This window comes from Zalophus californianus, chromosome 15 (assembly GCF_009762305.2).
Source record: "Zalophus californianus isolate mZalCal1 chromosome 15, mZalCal1.pri.v2, whole genome shotgun sequence".
Lineage (NCBI taxonomy): Eukaryota > Metazoa > Chordata > Mammalia > Carnivora > Otariidae > Zalophus > Zalophus californianus.
Window position 1 is genome coordinate 80445826 of NC_045609.1, and position 18667 is coordinate 80464492.

The 18667-nt window shown below is 52.1% G+C and overlaps 2 protein-coding genes across 4 annotated transcripts in view; one reads left to right on the forward strand and one right to left on the reverse strand.

Annotated features, from left to right (window-relative positions):
* Nucleotides 1-18667, forward strand: part of GPR26 (G protein-coupled receptor 26) — an 81016-nt gene that overhangs the window by 56146 nt on the left and 6203 nt on the right. The gene's annotated exons all lie outside the window — the stretch shown is intronic.
* The window catches only part of CPXM2 (carboxypeptidase X, M14 family member 2), a 148628-nt gene continuing 134045 nt past the window's right edge, over nt 4085-18667 (reverse strand). For 2 of the 3 annotated variants that reach the window (XM_027596159.2, XM_027596160.2), the window contains exons 11-13: nt 12817-12956; nt 10706-10805; nt 5107-5360 (exon numbers count right to left, since the gene is read on the reverse strand). In XM_027596159.2, the coding sequence (XP_027451960.1) occupies nt 5107-5360; nt 10706-10805; nt 12817-12956 (494 nt within the window). Of the gene's footprint in view, nt 5361-10705; nt 10806-12816; nt 12957-18667 lie in introns of all 3 variants that reach the window. The other variant, XM_027596158.2, reaches the window with a different exon arrangement.

Genomic DNA, 18667 nt, shown 5'->3' on the forward strand with positions numbered 1-18667 from the left:
CTTCTGTAGCTCTGGGGCCGTCCGTCTCTTCGGCTCCCCTCTTCCTTCCTCACTGTTCAGCTGCTTCAGGTCTCAAGAGCAGATTACGGAGTAGACCACAGGGTAAGTTCCATCAGAGTGATTAACTTAAAAACATCAAAGTAGATGATCTGGCTACACGTACCTAGGCATGCCCTAGGCCTCCGTTTCTTCCTCTGAAAAATAAACAATATTTACCTCTAATGCAGCTGTGGGGATGAAAAGTCGTATTGCTCGTGCTGGGAACACAGTACCCGAAGATAAACATTTGGTCTCTCCTCTGCACCTTGGTGCCGGCAGCGTGCCAGCTGCCGGCCTAAATGCTCACGACGGGGATCGTTGTCCCAGATGTGTGTGCAGCCCTGCACTTCCACCCACTCTGCAGAGGAGAAGACCGAGACTCAGAGGTGATAAGACTGTGCAGGGAGTAAGACGCAGGGCTGGGACCACAACTCAGCCTTCTTGACTCCAAAGATGAGGCTCTTGCAACACCTTGCTCTGTAACAGCCTGGAGCTGAGTCAGGCGGAGCTGACTGCTGGTGGCGGGACGGACGGCCCAGCTCAGCTCAGTGTCACCCTCAGCCTGGCTCCACAGACAGCCTGGAGGAGGCTCTAAGAGGCCCTCTTGCAGTGGCGACAAACGGATGAGGCGTGGACAGGGCCCATTCACGGCAGCACTCATGAGTGTGAGTGGAGTCCCTGTCCCCTTCCTCTGTAGGGTTTGCTCTCAGGAGACATAACCAGAAACACCGGCGCGGCGCCGGCCTCCTGCTGCTCAGCACCCCGGCCAGGCTGCCAAGGACACGGAAGCACCCTGATGCACGTCTCCAACCCAAAACCAAAATGGGGCCGGGGAGTCGGGACATCGCCTCGCCGTTAGGTCATCTGAAGTGGACAGGGAGCTATGAGGTAAAAAAGCCTGCAGAAGCGGGCCTGTGGGCACACTCGGGGCCTTAGCACACATGTCCTGAGCTCCTCACTCACAGTCTCCCGGGGAAGCTGACCAAACAAGGGTTCCGATCTTTTGTCCTCTGATTTCTGAAAAGCACCTGCGGCCCCCAAGGCTTCCATCACCGCCTCAGAGCTTGATCTGCTCCTAAGAAAGTCAGCCAAGAGGCACAGCCCTGGGGCAGGCTGCTCTGGGACCGAATTAGAGTTTTCTCCTAGGACGCAGGAAGGAGCATTGCTGAGTCCTGCCCCTGCCACAGGCTGGAACACAGCCCCGGACACAGGAGGCCTCTGCTCGGGCCTCAGTTGTCCTCCCTCTAATCCCAGGAGGACTGGAACTAGTTTGGGGACCCAGAGAAACTGCACCATTTGATCCGACTGAGCCAGGACTCTGCCTCAGAATCCTTCTTAGACACAGAGCTCCGAGCAACTACTGCCGATAAATCAAGAGTTGGCTTGCAAGAGGAGACCTGGTTGCTGCCCTTGGACACATTCATCTCGAGGCATCCCTCAGCTCTAAAGATCTGTCATTCTCCTCTGTGGCCCATATGTTTGTCCCCTTGTTCCTTTTGTCTGGGTTTCCCTGGACTCCTTGTGCCTTGGCTGGGAGGTTGGGGCTGTGATTAGGTGACAGGGGACAGACAGGCAGGAGAAAGAGCTCCCACGGCCTCAGGAGAGGTTGTCCTGGTGCTCAGAGCTCAGCGGCAGAATCGAGTCGTGGGGAACCAGGCTCTGCAGCTTTCTGGCCAGTCCTGCTGAGGGTGGCTTTGCGGGTGGCAGCTACACCAACCACTGGTAGAAGGATGCCAACAGAGAGGCATGGAAATTTGAGCTCCTCCAGGCAGGGGGGTGACCCCTAGAGCCAATTCAGAACCTGCACACTTGAGAACTCTTCGGGCCCGGCCACCTAGGACCCCACATCAATAGAGCATCCTTGCTACCACGTGGCTAGTTTATACGTTAATAGTGTGATGTCGTTTTAAAGTGGTTCCTAAGGTCTTTGTGACACAAAGACTGAAGAAATCCTGAGGTTTCCTGTTACAGTGACAGAAAATGAGTGGTGATGGCTGAAGAAGATCTGGGGCAGCTCCTTAAGAGTCCTTCAACACAAAACACAGCTCGTGTTAAAAAGAGCAGTGTTGCAGCAGCTTCCCCAGCCTCGAGGAGGAGAGGGATTCACAGACGCAGGCTTCTCTGCCAGACACAGAGGTTTTGTGTTGATTTTATGCTGTCGGAAAACATCCAGATAGAAAGTAAAGCCTATACAATTTTTTAGACATGTTGTTGTGCTCAGCCAAACACCAGACTTTACTGACGAGGTAAAGACACGAAATTCAAGTGGCGAATTTTCAATTTCTGAAGTCACATTTTCTTAGCTTATAAGGGAATCCTGAAAGCAAAACACCACAAGGCACAAGGCCAGTTCGATTCTATACGTGTTTGTGGAGCACCTGCTGCGAGGGCGGAGCTAAGCCAGCCCTGGGGGAGCAGGTACTCAGGGGGCATCTTTCTTGCCCTTGGGGAGCCTCTGGTCCAAAGGCAGAGAGAACCAGAAGCAATAAAAGTTCCAGTGGAAAGGGATGGGGAACTGTCCCTCTGAGGCCCTGAGGGCTCTGCAGACCTGTTCAAACATGTCCAGGTCAGGAGAGGGCGGAAGGCTTCCTGTAGGAGGCAGCATTTCAAGACGGGTCTCGAGAGAAAAGCAGAAGGGTTTTCCATCTGTGGAGAGACCTGCGGAGGCCCACGCCGAGCCTGTGGGCAAGATCCAGGAGGGGTAATTCTGGCTGAAAGCAGGTGGAAGTCGCATAGCAAAGAAGCTCCAGGAGCTAGGTCGGGAAAGGTGTTCGGGGCATGAAGGCCTGGAGAGGGGCAGCTACTATGGAGGTGCCAGGGCGCCCACTGAAAGGGCCGAGTAGAGAAACAGCTCCAACAGAACAGGGCGTGAGGAATCCAGTGTCCGTTCCCCACCAGAAATCAGGGGACACCACAGCCAGCCTGGCTTTACTTTGCAGGAACAGATGGGAGAGTAGAGAGGCTGCCGGGTCCAAGGCCACACACTGGGGGTGGCACAGGCCCAGAGCCCACAGCCCTGGCCTGCAAGCCTGGAATGCCGGCCGGTGGGCCAGGGCCGACGGCGGGCCTGCAGACGGCAGAGCATGGCACGGACGTGCAGGCTGTGTACCGTCGCCCGAAGGAGACAGCGCTAGTCACCAGCAGTAAGACTGAGCCACTCTGGCACCAAGTGCGGGGCCCTGACAAGGGCGGTCTGCTGAGGCACCCAGAACGGCTACAGCCCTTCTGAACGGTAGTGCCAGTTCACCACTGCAAGGGCTTGCTTCTTACACCCATCTGATGACGCCAGGTCAGTTCTTCCTACCGTGGGCTGCATGGGGAGCTGCACGGGCTAATATGGCTGTTACAAGGGAAATTTAAATGAATGGAAATTATGTAACACCAGCAATTCTGGCCCCCAGCTGCAGAAGCCACGTTTTGGGCGCTCGCTAGCCACACGCAGCCGGGGGCTAGTGTGTTAGATCGCACAGAATAGAGCATTTCCATCGTCATGGCAAGTTCTACTGCATAGCGCTGATTTGGAACGGGGGTCAGCGAGCTGTGCCCCAGCCTGGGGGTTCAAATCCAACTACCACGTGTTTTTGTAAATAAAGTTTTATTGAAACGCAGCCACACTTGCTCTTTGGTGTATTACATGCCTGTCTGCTTCTGAGCTACCACAGCCGAGCTGAGTACCTGTGACCGAAACCGGCCGCGAAGCCTGCAATCCTTACCCCCTGATCCTTTATAAGGCAAGTTTGCCATCTCTGGTGTAGACGGTCAGAAAGTTGCATAAGGATCTTTTCTGGAAAGATGCTCGCTGGCATCCCCAGCAGCACCCGTGGATGCCCAGCATCTGGATGACTTTCCCCAGGCACGTGGCTCCCTGGGAAGGAGGCAGGAGACACGCACCTGTAAGCAGCAGTACCAAGCTTGGTGGGGGGCACAGGGTACCCCTCCCCAGGCCGGCACCGCCTCTGGAGGGCCTGCCCTCAGGGAGAGGCAGTGGGGCATGGCATGTGGGTGGCGGCGAGTCTGCCCAGGAAAACCACACGCCGGAAGGATCTCACCATCAGCTTGCTTTATTCTTCTCACTCTCCCCAGGTCAGTGAGGCAGCAAGGTTCATACAAAGAAGACGAACTGTTTTCCTGTATCACCCCTCCCAAGCCAACATTCCACAGATAATTCTAAGAGCTTTTCATCACATTTGGCCTAAGTGGAAGGTCTGGCATCCCACACACCAAAAATAACTCCCTTGGTGATGTTAGGCCAACTTATGAGCACTCATTTCTATGAAAGGAGGAACATCTTGAGCAGAGAGAGGGGTGCAAGTCGGCCTCCTTCTGGCCCTTCTCGAGTCCTGCAGGTCAAAGAGGGGAGCCAGGCTGCGTGATCGACTCCCTTGGGAAGAGCGCCTCCTTCTACTTATCCCTGTGCAGGCAGCACCCGGGGCTGCTGGGCCAGCGCCTGGGGGGTTCTCTGCGGACCCTGCACTCCGGCTGTCCACCAGTCACTGGTGAACTAGTTCAGCATTTTTCTCCTTTTCTAAACACAGTGCTTGGTGGAAAGGGGGGACTATATGGATTCAAGAGGCTCTTGGAATGGCCTGGGGCCAGAGAGGGTGGATTCTCTCAGAATGCCCGTGAGCATCTCAGATGGTAACTTCTGGGACCGCAGGGCCCCAGGAGTGCTGCAACGGGAGCCACGCAAAATGCAAATGCACGAGGAACCCTTGCTGTCACACAAGCAAGTGGGGGGAGGGGAGCACCGGCTTCCCTTCCAGCGCAGCCAGGAGGCCCAGAGCTGGCAAGCCCCTGTCTGTCTCTAATTCTCAGGCTGAGTTGCTGAATTCTCACTCCTACCAGCCTTTCTCTGCTGATCTGAGTTATTTGGATTAAATGGGACAAAGACTACAAAAAATATCCTAAGCTTTCGGCCCTCCCCTCAGGACCAGCCTTTCAATACACACATTCTCCCAGGCCTTCGTGAATTACCGAGAAAACAACAGGGAGCGAGTCCTCTATGGAGCTACAACTGGGGGTGGTTTAATTTGCAGGGGTCCGGGACAGGTCTCAAGTGTTGGGAGGTCACCCGCGCTGTCGTCTCTTCCGCCCCCGCAGCTTCAGCCGCCTGGCTGGCAGGCTGATGGGCTGTTTCCCGAACTTTTCCATGATCTCCCTGATCCTGGCCAGGTTGGTTTTGCTGAGTGTGAAGTCGCACTGCGTGGCCCCCATGTCATAGCCGACCATGCAGTTCTTGGTGGATGAGGTGAACCCTTCGGCTTTGGCTGTGACCACATACTCTCCGGGGTTCAGGAGGCGCCAGTAATCCCCATCGCTGGCTGTGAAGAGAAAGGAGGGGAATTCAGAGCAGTTCTCTTCTAAGGCAGATACCACCAGCCCTGCTATTCCATAACCGGTGTCCCAGCCAGAGAGAGACTCAGAGGCTGGCCTCGTGGAATTCGAGCCTCTGCAGAGGCAATTTTTTTTTTTTTTTTTTGCAGATTCTTATTTTCCTCTTTGGAAGCCACCTTAATGGTTTTAACAGGCAGAGGGCTGGGGTGTAGGCTCCCCATAGTGTTCATACACGAGTGAAGATGGAGAAATGATCACTCACACTCCTTCCTCTGTGATAATACATGCCATTCATTATGAGCCTGAGCTTCCAAATGCTATGCCCTCACCACAAAATGCCATCTTGAAAAGCCATCAGTGCCTGGCTTTCTGGTCTCCCTTAGCCTGGCGATAAATACAGAAGAGTAATTCTTTTAAGAGGTGGGGCTCTTCACTTCTGAAAAGAGAAATAAAAGACTCAGGGGACCAGGGCCAAATGATCTGGGAGGAGGCCTGGTATCTGCATTCCCCGGCCCAGGGGGTGGGGAGTGGCAAGAGAAACGTGAAGTTGTAGGAGCTGAGACAGGGGTGCTGCAAAGCGGAGCTCCCCCCTCCCCCACAACACAGCTGCTCAGCCACCCAATAACACGTCGGGGCCCCGGGTCCACCCTTAGCTCTGGACTCCATCTCTGTTGCAGAGAGGGCTTCCCGGCCAACGTTCTCCTCCCAGGAGCCTACAACAGGCTGAGGACACTTAGACCCCGACCTGAAAAGAGGCTTTGAGGTGAGGAAGGGGTCACCAGTGACCTCCCCCACCCACCCGTGGAGGACATGGCGCCCAGAAGGTCGAGGCAGGCACCGATCCGCTGAATCTGCAAGCAAACTTCTGAGGCAGGTTGCATGATGAGTCCCCTTTCCACGTGAGTAATCTGATGCCCAGGGAGGCGTGATGTCCGGCACGAGGTCACACGGCCAGTCACCAGCAGGCCCCCCAACACCAGACTCGGCTCTCTCACAGCAACCTGGGGGTCCCACCCAGTCTGAGGCTTTGGTGCCAGAAGAAAAAGGAGAGTGGTAATGAGGCCCCGGGCCAGGCTCCCTTGTCGACCACAAGCCCCGAAATCTTCGAAGGGACGGGAGCAGCGCCATGTGTGTGTGCACGACTGTCTATCTCCCCCAGACTCACGTAGGACACTCTGAAGCATCAGGTCAAAGTTACCACCTTTATTCAGTGGAGACACCCCCATGCAAGTAAGTGAGCTCGTGAGAACATGTTGTGAAAAATGAACTCCGTAGGCAGCCGTCTGCCACACGTACATGCAGCCCGCTCACTGGCCAACAGGCCTCAGTGTGCTGGGTCGCGGTCCACCCAGCGCAGGTGGCTTACTCCCCGGTTCCTACAGATCATCCCAATTCTTTCTTCGTTGGCTCTCACCGTGGTCTGCTATTAACTTTAAAGTTTTCCTTTATAATTGTTTGTAGATCTCCCCCACTAGAATGTCTACTCCCTGAGGTGAGCGGCCATATTTGTCTCCTTTACCACAGTAGCTCTAGGCCAACACACAGGATGTTCTTCATAAGGTATGTTCAAAGAACAAATGAAGCTATCAGGAATTTGTTTAGGTTCACAGAATCGGAATGAGGGGTGTCCGCTCTGGAATCACCAAGTTTCCACTTCTGAAACATGGATGCTCTCCTCTACCTGGCACTGCACCCTCTCCCCCAAAAGTTCTTGGTAAGGCTTTCCCCACACTTCTCCCCAAGGTTCTTGTAATCTCAGTTTCTTCCCCCGACCACCAGTAAAGTCTAGAATCATCCACTTCATAAAATTCAGGGGTCAGCATGGTAGGTTACTATCCCACAGGGCGACCAGGTCTGTGTTCAAGGGTGAATGTTCTGTCGAGCTGTGGGGTGGGGGGTGGGTACGCAGCTGGTGTCGCTCAGCACGGTGGACAGAGGGACAACCCAGATGCTCACAAATGTCCATTCGGTAGCAGGTCGTGCTAATGTCCACCAAACAGAGGACATTCATGGGGCATTCTGAGCCAGGTGCTTGGCCAACATATTTGCATGCATTTAGAAAGTACTCTGACTAGCTTCTCTCTCCTTGGACTTCAATTCCCCTGTTGATTTTATGCAAAATCCCTCCTGAAAGGAAACTTGTCAGTTCACAGGAGGCTCGGAGAGAGATCAAGGCAAACTCAGATCGTATGTTGAGCAATGAAAGACGCCGAAATAAATACGATAAGGAACCACGTGTAAAGTACAGAGTTCATCTGTCAGGAGAATACACCGGGACATGATTTTAGGGGGAAATAAAGGAGAGGGGGAGGCGGCTCCCATCGGCTCATCCAAACCACTTCGGTGATCACAGGGCCTTGAGGTTCCGAGCTCACTGGGCACAGCGCTCCCTTCTGGCTTGTGGGGCTCGGGGGGCTCTTTCTCTCCCACCCCACTTAAAACCCTCCTGTTTTCTCTCACATGGCGTACCAAGCACTAATAGTCCCAAGAATGTTCTAGGTTCTTTTGTGAATCTTTCTTTTACAGGAGGGAGCTTGTTAGCAATGCTTAAAATACAAGTCCTATGCGGAGCCAGATACAGCAGCCCCCTCTATTCCTAACGATCACCAGCACCCCGCGGCGATCCCGCCCGGCACAAGTTCAGAGCCTGTGAACAAACGAACGGACGGATGAGTCCGGGAACGAACGCACGGCCCCGCGGATGGCGGTGAAGGGCGGCTATGTCCCGAACGCCTTGCTGCACAGCGGGAAAGCTCACGGGCAGCGGCTGTGAGGTCCTCAAGGACAAACAGTAGGCAGGTTCAGAAAATGCGAAGGCGCGTCATGGCATTACACAGCGGTCTGCTATCTTGTGGCGTGTCAGCTACAATTCACCCATTTAAACAATCCTTGGCCTCCTGTACCGGGCATGTCAGCAGGCAGTCATGTCAGCCTGGCGCTGAAGAACACGCGGGCGATGTGTGAAGCCCAGCCTACCCCCTCCTACGGTCCCAGAGGCTCCGTTCCCTCGAAGGTCAGATGGGATCGCCTGTTTGAAGGACTGGGTCTGTTAATGCCTGTGAACAGTCTGGAGAAGCTCCTGCCCTCTCAGGAGGGACAGCATGGGGGCAAGGGCAGGGGCACCGCATTCGCAGTCCCTACCCCTGGCTCAAATCCCAGCTCAGCCCCTCTGCACTACCAGAAACATCATGTCGGGTCCATTCATTCATTCGAACTCATTCGTTCATGCAATAAGTATTTATTAAGCACCTACTGAATGCCAGGCAGTGTGCTTGTACTTAATTGAGGCACAAAAGGGTCAAGGACCCCTGGCCTAGGAGCCAGTGAGGGAGGGGCAGAGACACCAGAAGGACGGTAGTCAGATGTCAGCTGTGGGAGCGCTATGGGAGGGGAAGGCAGGAGGCCGGGAGGAATCGCAGGTGGTAGGGGCAGGTGTGCTATGTTAGAAAAGGTGGTCACTGTGGTTGGCTTTGTTGACAGAGTGACAGCTGAACAAAGACCTGAAAAGGACAAGGAAGGAACCAAGGGATTCTCAAGGAAAGGAGGTTCAGGCAGCAGGAGGTGCTAGAGTGTGGCCTCAGCCCTCCAGGAAGGAGCCTGCAGGGGTGTCGGAGGGGGCAGAAAGCACAGGGGAGCAATTATTCCTGTTTGACCAAAACCGGGACTCGTGATTTTCAGTTTTAAATGGGGACAGTCCTGGGCAAACCAAGGGAGCTGGTCACCCCAGAAGAAGAGGTTTGGGAGGTAACCGGTAGCCCAATGCCGTATGGCCTTTGGGGGGTACCACAGTGACCCCAACAGGGGCCGGGGCTGAAACCAGCCAGCAGCCGAGGAGGTGCTGCGTGGGCATGGATTCTGCATCTATGTGCTGTTAGACTGGGGGTGGGGGGGAGGCAGAACCAAGGCGAAGCCTCTGTTCCTCGTCCGCACCTTGCAGATCATTCCAGCCGTCACAGGCCATAAAAGTGGTAACACATGGTGAGCACAGGAGCAACATGGACTTGGCCCAGTTTCCCTGGGATTGGCCTTGTTTGAAATCTGACAGTCACCACCTCCCGAGAACCCTCTCAGTCCCGGGCCGCTGGCTGCCCCATCCAGCGTAAGCTCTTGAACCAACAGGTCAAGGTCAGACCGCATTAAACACCTGCCGAGTCAGCCTCCAATTCTGTTTCTCCCGCTCGTTTGAGAGTGTCCGAGCGCTGAACAGGTCTTTCTCGTGGCAATCACGATTTCCCTTCTCCTGCTGCTGAGTCTGTGCTCGGTGTCCAGGTGGGACGTGGAGCAGGTTGAATGACGGTCCCCAGAAGCCCACATCCTACTACCCAGACCCTCTAAATGTGACCTTATTTGGGAAAAGACCCTTTGCAGATACAATAAAGGATCTCCAGATGAAATCGTCCTGAGTGACCCGGGTGGGCCCTAAATCCAATGACAGGTGTCCTTATTAATAAGAGGCAGGGAGGAGGCCACAGAGATGGAGGCAAGAAGTGGAGTGACGTGGCCAAGGAAGCTGCAAGAGCCAAGGAAAGGTCCTCCCCGGGGGCTCCGGAGGGAGCACCGCCCTGCTGACACCAGGATTTCATACCTCCAGCCTCCCTAACTGTGAGAGAATACATTTCTGATCTTTTAAGTCTGTGGTCATTTTCAAGACACGCACTGGAAACCAACACAGGACCCAGAGCCCCCCACCCACTGCAGCTGACACCAAAGCAAAGCCATCTGCCCACGGCGATGACACCGCGCCCCGCAGTCTCCCCACGGCCGAAAACCTCAGTGCGTGGGCCTCAGCAGGCCCCCGGCCACACCACTGCCACCAGAACCCCTGCAGACAACCTGCTTTAGGCTTCTAGCCAATTCTCTCCCCCGCGCACCTGTCACCGCATCACGCTGCACATGTTCCCTGTCACAGTCAAGGTCACTCTTCCCTTACCTGGCCCTGGGTGCACCGAGCACCATCCCGGGTGACAACGGTCCTGGGCACAAGGGAAAACTACATGGGTTTCCCAGCAGCGGGGAAGCCCTGAGTGAGCAGGGGCATGCTGGGGCTGGGAGTCCGACACCCGAACCCAGGCCCCACCTGCCCCTTAAACCACCAGTGGGTCCTTTTACCTTCCTGCACCTCTGGTTTTCACCTGAATAAGGGAAAAAGCAGAAAGCACGGGCTGAAAACCGTGCTTTCCAGGGTCTGCATGGGGAGTCTGAGGAAGGAGACAAGAATTCGGCTCTCTGTAAGAAGTTTCCGGCACTTGACGTGTGATTTTAACCCAAGTAAAATGCTTTGAGAAAACAGACATTCCCTACCGAGAGACAGTTCGTCTATGCTCGCGGTTACCTGTTCGGATGTCATGGTTAACGCCTTCCACAGAGATAATGGCATTCGGAATTCCTTTCCCATGGAAGTCCCTCACCACGCCTTTGATGCCGCGATGGACCTGCTCAGCAAACACGACAAGAAACGGGGTGAGCTCACGATGCACTTGACCCAAAGCACATGGTGAAGGAGGCTATAAGCCGAACGCCGCCCCAGGGCCACGGGGAACCCTCGCAGCACCTTATCTAGCACCTTATCTACCTCCCTGGCTGTGCCTGGATTAGGTGTGTAAACTTCTGTGTTCCCTTTGGGTCCATGTACTGGGAAGTCTTCCATCGGAGTTCAGATATTCCAGAGGCTTAAAAAATATTAGGATCTGAGATGGTTCGTATCAAGCACACCCAGTAAAAATGGAATTTAATTTTTTTCTAGGCCCATTTGTTTAGACTTTCCTGAACTCTATGGACCTAATACGTAGACCCAGGCACTTAAGGGTCAGAGAGAAAAGAAAAGAGTCAAAGGCGTTCCTATAAACTACAACTCCGTCCATAGGGCCCTTCTGCTGATGAGCTGTGTCACACGATACACATCACTCGGAACCTCGTGCCTCAGTTTCCCCATCCGTAGAACGATGTGACAACCCCAGGCGGCATACTATCATCTCCAATGACACTATATGTATTACTGTGCCTGGGCATTTTATCCATAGCAGGTGCCTTGGTGACACGGGATTACTTTAGAATGACCAGAGCCTTCTCTCTTTTCATAGATGAAATGAAGAAGAGCCTTCACTCGCAAAATTTCAGGATGTGGACAGAGAGTGTGCTCACAGCTTCCCAAGAGGAAAGAACAGGTTCACACCCGCTGTGCCAGGCGAGTGCCCTCTGTGCAAGGGCTGCACAGAGTCTCCAGAGACCCTCATGGGGCAGACTGGGACGCTAGGTGCCAGGGCTCACCTCTGCCAAGGTCAGTGGAGGTGGAGGTGCAGGTACCAGGAAGCTGGCAGCCTGAGCATTGCCTGGAAAGTGTCTTCTGATTCATCTACAACAACCCGTGGAAAGGGCAGCCTCCATGCATGATCCTGCAAGCCTCAGAACCACACTTCCTAATGGATGGGAGTCACAGTAGAGTCACATAATTGAGGCCCGACGTTCCTTTTGTTTATTCCTCTGGTTTCCGGTTAGTCTGTTCCTTAGTGGGGCGTGGATGTCATTGTATTCATTGTAGCACGGAACTAGAACTGGTTTACTCAATGCTACAGGATGGGCGTGTCCTTGAGAGCAGGAGGAAGGGAAGGCGGGGGAGGTGCCTAGTGGATCCAGCAGGGCTTCCTCACCAACTGCAAGCAGAACTCTGGCAGGGGCTCGGGAGACCTGTTCCCAGGAGCCTCCCACACCTGCAGCAGAGCCTCTCAGCCTCACAGCCATGGTGGGCACCATGGCATCCTCCAACAATGCCCATGGTAAAGTCCTTAGTCCCAGGAGTAAGGGGATGTGACTTAGAATTCTAAGTCACACTTAGAATGTGACTGTATTTGGAGACCATGTCTTTAAAGGGGTGATTAATGAGGTCATTTGGGTGGGCTCTGATCCAATCTGACTCCCTCCCTTATAAGTGGAAACGGGGACCCACAGAGACACCAGGAGCGTGTGTGCATGGAGAAAAGACCATGTAAGGACAAGGAGAGGAGACGGCCATCTGCCAGCCAAGGAGGCTCCTCCGAATGAAACAAACCTGCCAACACTTTGATCTTGGACGTCCAGCCTCCAGAACTGTAATTTCTGTTGCTTGAGCCCTGCCCCCGCCCCGGTGTCTATGTTTTTATGCAACCCTAGCGGACTAGCACAAGGGGCCGGAGCATGCTGGCTCGGACACATGTCACCCCTGGCCCACAGGGCAACATCTGGTCACACTCACTATGACCCAGTGTGAGCCATCAACAAGGCTTTACAGCTCACACTGCAGGGCTGAATCAAGTGCAGACAGACGGTGGTTCTTCTAGCACTGTTTGGGGCCGGCCCAGCATGACGGCTGGAGTCCCAAGTACTAACTCAACTCAGTCTCAGGCTTCAGTCCCCGAGTAGGCCCCATTCCTTTGCCAGCCCCCACCCCAATGTGTGCTTATGCCATACCTGCTCCATGAACACGATTAAGGACTCTCGATTATTCTCCCACTCCTCGGGCAGCTCACTCTCGTGCGGATACTTATCACAGCCCACGTAAATGGACAGCTCGAAGCAGTTGGTGTGAAGGTAGCTGAAATCGTTGAGACCTGCCAAGCCAACCGGACAATGTTGTCACCAAACAGCGCTCCAAGGGGCAGGAGGGAGACAGCAAGAATGTTCAAGAACGGAATTCAGAAGACCTCATTTGAACAAGGTGGTGTCCAGTATCTACTGTAGACTACAAATGAATTACAGCAAAGATGAGGGGAGGGGCTGGGGAGAGAGAGAGAAGAGGTAGCCAGAAGGGTTTCTGGGGAAGACAGGTATACACGGGAACAGCTCTGACGAAAGGAAGACTGAAATAAGTGCTTTTCAGATAAAATTCTGCTTATTAAATTCGGTTTAACACACTATTTTTAGAATAAAGCTACCATGAATTAACAGTATGGATTCTAAGCATTTGATTAAGTTTCTCTCTTCAGTTACTCTCTCTCAGCTACAGTTCTGGAACAGCGTTCTGGTCTCATTCATGCCAAGAGCTACCCCGACCGCCCTCCGCTGAGCGCCATCAATGAGCCTGGACCTGTCCTTAGTGCTCTGTCCCCACTGACCACAAACTCAGCAGAGAGGTAGGCAGCACCGCACAATTTCATGAATAAGAAAATGGAGGTAGAATCAACATTGTGAAGATGTCAATGCTACCTAGAGCAATCTACACATTCAATGCAATCCCCATCAAAATACCATCCACTTTTTTCAAAGAAATGGAACAAATAATCCTAAAATTTGTATGGAACCAGAAGAGACCCAGAATAGCCAGAGGAATACTGAAAAAGAAAAGCAAAGCTGGCGGCATCACAATTCCGGACTTCCAGCTCTATTACAAAGCTGTCATCATCAAGACAGTATGGTACTGGCACAAAAACAGACACATAGATCAATGGAACAGAATCGAGAGCCCAGAAATGGACCCTCAACTCTATGGTCAACTTATCTTTGACAAAGCAGGAAAGAATGTCCAATGGCAAAAAAACAGTCTCTTCAACAAATGGTGTTGGGAAAATTGGACAGCCACATGCAGAAGAATGAAACTGGACCATTTCCTTACACCACACACAAAAATAGACTCCAAATGGTTGAAAGACCTAAACGTGAGACAGGAGTCCATCAAAATCCTAAAGGAGAACACAGGTAGCAACCTTTTCGACCTTAGCCGCAGCAACTTCTTCCTAGAAACATCGCCAAAGGCACGGGAAGCCAGGGCAAAAATGAACTATTGGGATTTCATCAAGATAAAAAGCTTTTGCACAGCCAAAGAAACAGTCCACAAAACCAAAAGACAACCAACAGAATGGGAGAAAATATTTGCAAATGACATATCAGATAAAGGGCTAGTATCCAAAATCTATAAAGAACTTATCAAACTCAACACCCAAAGAACAAATAATCCAATCAAGAAATGGGCAGAAGACATGAACAGACATTTCTCCAAAGAAGACATCCAAATGGCCAACAGGCACATGAAAAAGTGCTCAACATCGCTCGGCATCAGGGAAATCCAAATCAAAACCTCAATGAGATACCACCTCACACCCGTTAGAATGGCTAAAATTAACAAGTCAGGGAACGACAGATGTTGGCGGGGATGTGGAGACAGGGGAACCCTCCTACACTGTTGGTGGGAATGCAAGCTGGTGCAACCCCTCTGGAAAACAGTATGGAGGTTCCTCAAACAGTTGAAATTAGAGCTACCGTTCGATCCAGCAATTGCACTACTGGGTATTTACCACAAAGATACAAATGTAGGGATCCAAAGGGGTACGTGCACCCCGATGTTTATAGCAGCAATGTCCACAATAGCCAAACTGTGGAAAGAGCCAAGATGTCCATCGACAGATGAATGGCTAAAGAAGATGTGGTATATATACACAATGGAATATTATGCAGCCATCAAAAGGAATGAGATCTTGCCATTTGCAACGACGTGGATGGAACTGGAGGGTGTTATGCTGAGTGAAATAAGTCAATCAGAGAAAGACATGTATCATATGACCTCACTGATACGAGGAATTCTTAATCTCAGGAAAGAAACTGAGTGTTACTGGAGTGGTGGGGGGTGGGAGGGATGGGGTGGCTGGGTGATAGACATTGGGGAGGGTATGTGCTACGGTGAGCGCTGTGAATTGTGTAAGACTGTTGAATCACAGATCTGTACTTCTGAAACAAATAACGCAACATATTTTAAGAAAAAAGAAAAAGAAGAAGATAACAGGAGAGGAAGAAAAGGGGAGTATGTCAGAGGGGGAGACGAACCATGAGAGACGATGGACTCTGAAAAACAAACTGAGGGTTCTAGAGGGGAGGGGGGTAGGGGGATGGGTTAGCCTGGTGATGGGTATTGAGGAGGGCACGTTCTGCGTGGAGCACTGGGTGTTATGAACAAACAATGAATCATGGAACACTGCACCAAAAACTAATGATGTAATATATGGTGATTAACATAACAATAAAAAAATTAAAAAAAAAAAAAAAAGAAAATGGAGGTAGAGAACAGCTAAGAAATGTATCCAGAACCATGTGTCTGGAAAGTGCCAGATTCAGGGTTTGAACCTAGGTGTGTGTGATGCCAAGACCTTGCTCTTATCTCCAGGGTTGGGCTGCTTGGGGGCCGCAGGACGAGCGTACTCACCCACCGAGCCTGACGGCAGATGGATCTCAAACATCCCGACACTATTGCAACAGGATGTGAAACGCCCAGCCTGGCATGGGGTCAGGCTCCGCATTAGCATCCTAGGGCTGCTGTTACAAAGGACCACAAACTGGGGGGCTTAAAACAACAGAAATATATCCTCCCATAGTGCAAGCAGCTGAGCGTCCGAAATCGAGGTATTGGCAGGGCTGTGCTCCCTCCAGAGGCTCTAGGGGAGGAAGCTTTCTCGCCTCCTCCAGCTTCTGGTAGCCCCCAGCGTCCCTTGGCTTGTGGCTACGTCACTCTGACCTTTGTCTCTGTCTTCACGTGGCCTTCTCCTGTGTGTGTCACCTCCTCATAAGGACATTTATCAATGATTTTAGGGCCCATCTAGGTAACCCAGGATACCCTCACCTTGAGACCCTTAATTAATTAATTAATTAAAATAATTTTTATTGTTATGTTAATCACCATACATCATTAGTTTTTGATGTAGTGTTCCATGATTCATTGTTTGTGCATAACACCCAGTGCTCCACGCAGAACGTGCCCTCTTTAATACCCATCACCAGGCTAACCCATCCCCCCGCCGAACCGTCAGTTTGTTTTTCAGAGTCCATCATCTCTAATGGTTCGTCTCCCCCTCCGACTTACTCCTCTTCATTCTTCCCCTCCTGCTATCTTCTTCTTTTTTTTTTTCTTAACATATGTTGCGTTGTTTCAGAGGTACAGATCCGTGATTCATCAGTCTTGTACAATTCACAGCGCTCACCATAGCACATACCCTCCCCAGTGTCTATCACCCAGGCACCCCATCCCTCCCACCCCCCAACCCTCCAGCAACCCTCAGTTTGTTTCCTGAGATTAAGAATTCCTCATATCAGTGAGGTCATAGGATACATGTCTTTCTCTGATTGACTTATTTCACTCAGCATAACACCCCCCAGTTCCATCCATGTCGTTGCAAATGGCAAGATCTCATTCTTTTTGATGGCTGCATAATATTCCATTGTGTGTATATACCACATCTTCTTTATCCATTCATCTGTCGATGGACATCTTGGCTCTTTCCACAGTTTGAGACCCTTAATTTAATTGCACCTGCAACGTCTACGGCCAAACCACCCTGAACGCGCCCGATCTTGCCTCACTACACCGCAAAGACCCATTTTTCAAATAAGGTCACATTCACAGGTTGCAGAGATTAGGAAGCAGATATGTATCTTTTCAGGGGAGGGCACCATTCAACCCACTATAGCACCCAATATTTGCAAAGCGAAGAACTGAATGTTAGATGGCATAAAGTTCTTCCTGACATTTTTGTTTTGGGGCAGCAGGGTGATTAGCAAGAACACAGTGCAGCTATGCTGTGCGTGACCACAGGAAGCACATGCCCGGCAGCAGCCCCTCTACGAGCCCCCCTTGGGTTCCGAGGGTCGGGGCTGAGAGAGCTGAGTGGGGTGTGCTGGGCTTCTCTGTAGTAACTGAGCAAAGGAGCAGGTGCTCCCGCACAACCAGCCTCGGTCCTCACCATGCATCTTCCCTCCTGCCTACCTCGCCATCGTGCTCAGTGATGTACTGCTTAGTAGAAATGCCTGGTTAAAAATCATGGCTTTGCGAGGCAAGAGCAATTCCACATCAATCTGCTGCCGAATCGCTAACGTCATGGGCAAAATGGTACAAAACATAGAGCAGCCCTCTCTGGAGGATTCCAGATTTGAACCACTCACCTGTCACCAGATGGGCCTTTGACCACGTTTGTGATAAGACAGAGGCAGAGAGCTACGGGATGGAAGGGGTGGGGCCCTGTCATGTCAATGCGACATCCTTCACAGGGGCCTGGTCTGGCTGGAGGAGGTTGGTTAAAAGGCCACAGCAACGCATCCACTTGAACCCGAAGGATGGAATTACAGGAGGGCACAGCGTGGCTGACAGACACCATGCCCACCAGTTAACACGGGCAGGACACAACAGAGAGGGTTGGATGCCTCTGTGCATATAACATTTTCATTATGCCCAGTCGTTCAGGCCTTGTTGATACGGAAATAAATCAGTGTTACACATGAAACTCTGGAGTGGGCCTGCCACCCTGCCATGTGTCTTCAAAGCACTGCAAGTACCAGACGAACGGGGGAAATGCTGAGAAGCCAGGAGAAGAGTGGAAGAGCTTGAGCCAGGCTACCTTTGCCGCTAACTTCTGGCCCGGCAGCAAATGGCATGAGCCGAGAATACTTGGTGAAGAATGGTTTCGAAAGCATGACGTGTGGGCAAGGCACGGTGGCGTGACCCAGACAGGACCCCTCCCCTACGCCCCAGGTCCCAGCGGGATGGGCGAGATGTTCCTCTGTGCTCTCCTGGCCTAGAATCCTACTGTCTCAGCTCCCGCGTGGAGCACGGAGCTGTGCCTTCCCTAAGGCCCGGGTGCCCATCACCAGCTCAATGTGCGCTTCATCAAGGGGCAGAGGACGCAGGATGGCAGCCTGGGAACCAAGGGGGCCTGGCGTCACTCTGGGAGTTGAAACGCACACGCTACAAATGATGTGTGTTTTGAGCTTTCCTGAAGCCTGCTCTCCACAGCCCCATCTCCATTCACTAATCCCTGTCAGTCACTGCTAATGAGCGAGCAAGAACTGAACAAAAAGATGGAGCGGAGGGAAGGAAATTAGAAGTCACAGTTCATTAATCTACAGAGAGAGGAATCCGCACACTTCCTCACACCACCAGGAGGAAGAATGATTAAGAAGGCTCGAGCTGCCCCATGGCTCTGCCACAGAAGACCCTGAAATAATGGAAAATATAATTGATAGGAAAAAATCAAGTGCTGCCTATGTGATTATGTGGCAGCCAACTTTTCAAAACACGACTATTGACCTGGCGCCGGCGAATCCAGCTGGGTCTATACCCGAGGTAGTTGCAAGCAGCCATGAAAAATAAACAGATCGTTCACATTAAGGCTGTTGCCAGTTTTCAGTGCTAGAACTGAAAAGCAAGAATGGTTTTGGGCCATTAGAAAATTCTCTTGATCGGCAGGGATTTGCTTTTTTTTTTTTTTTTGTGCAGGGCAAAACTATGATGGTAAATAAATAAAACACCTCTGCTGGGTAGGGAACCCAGAAGAAAATGGCAAAC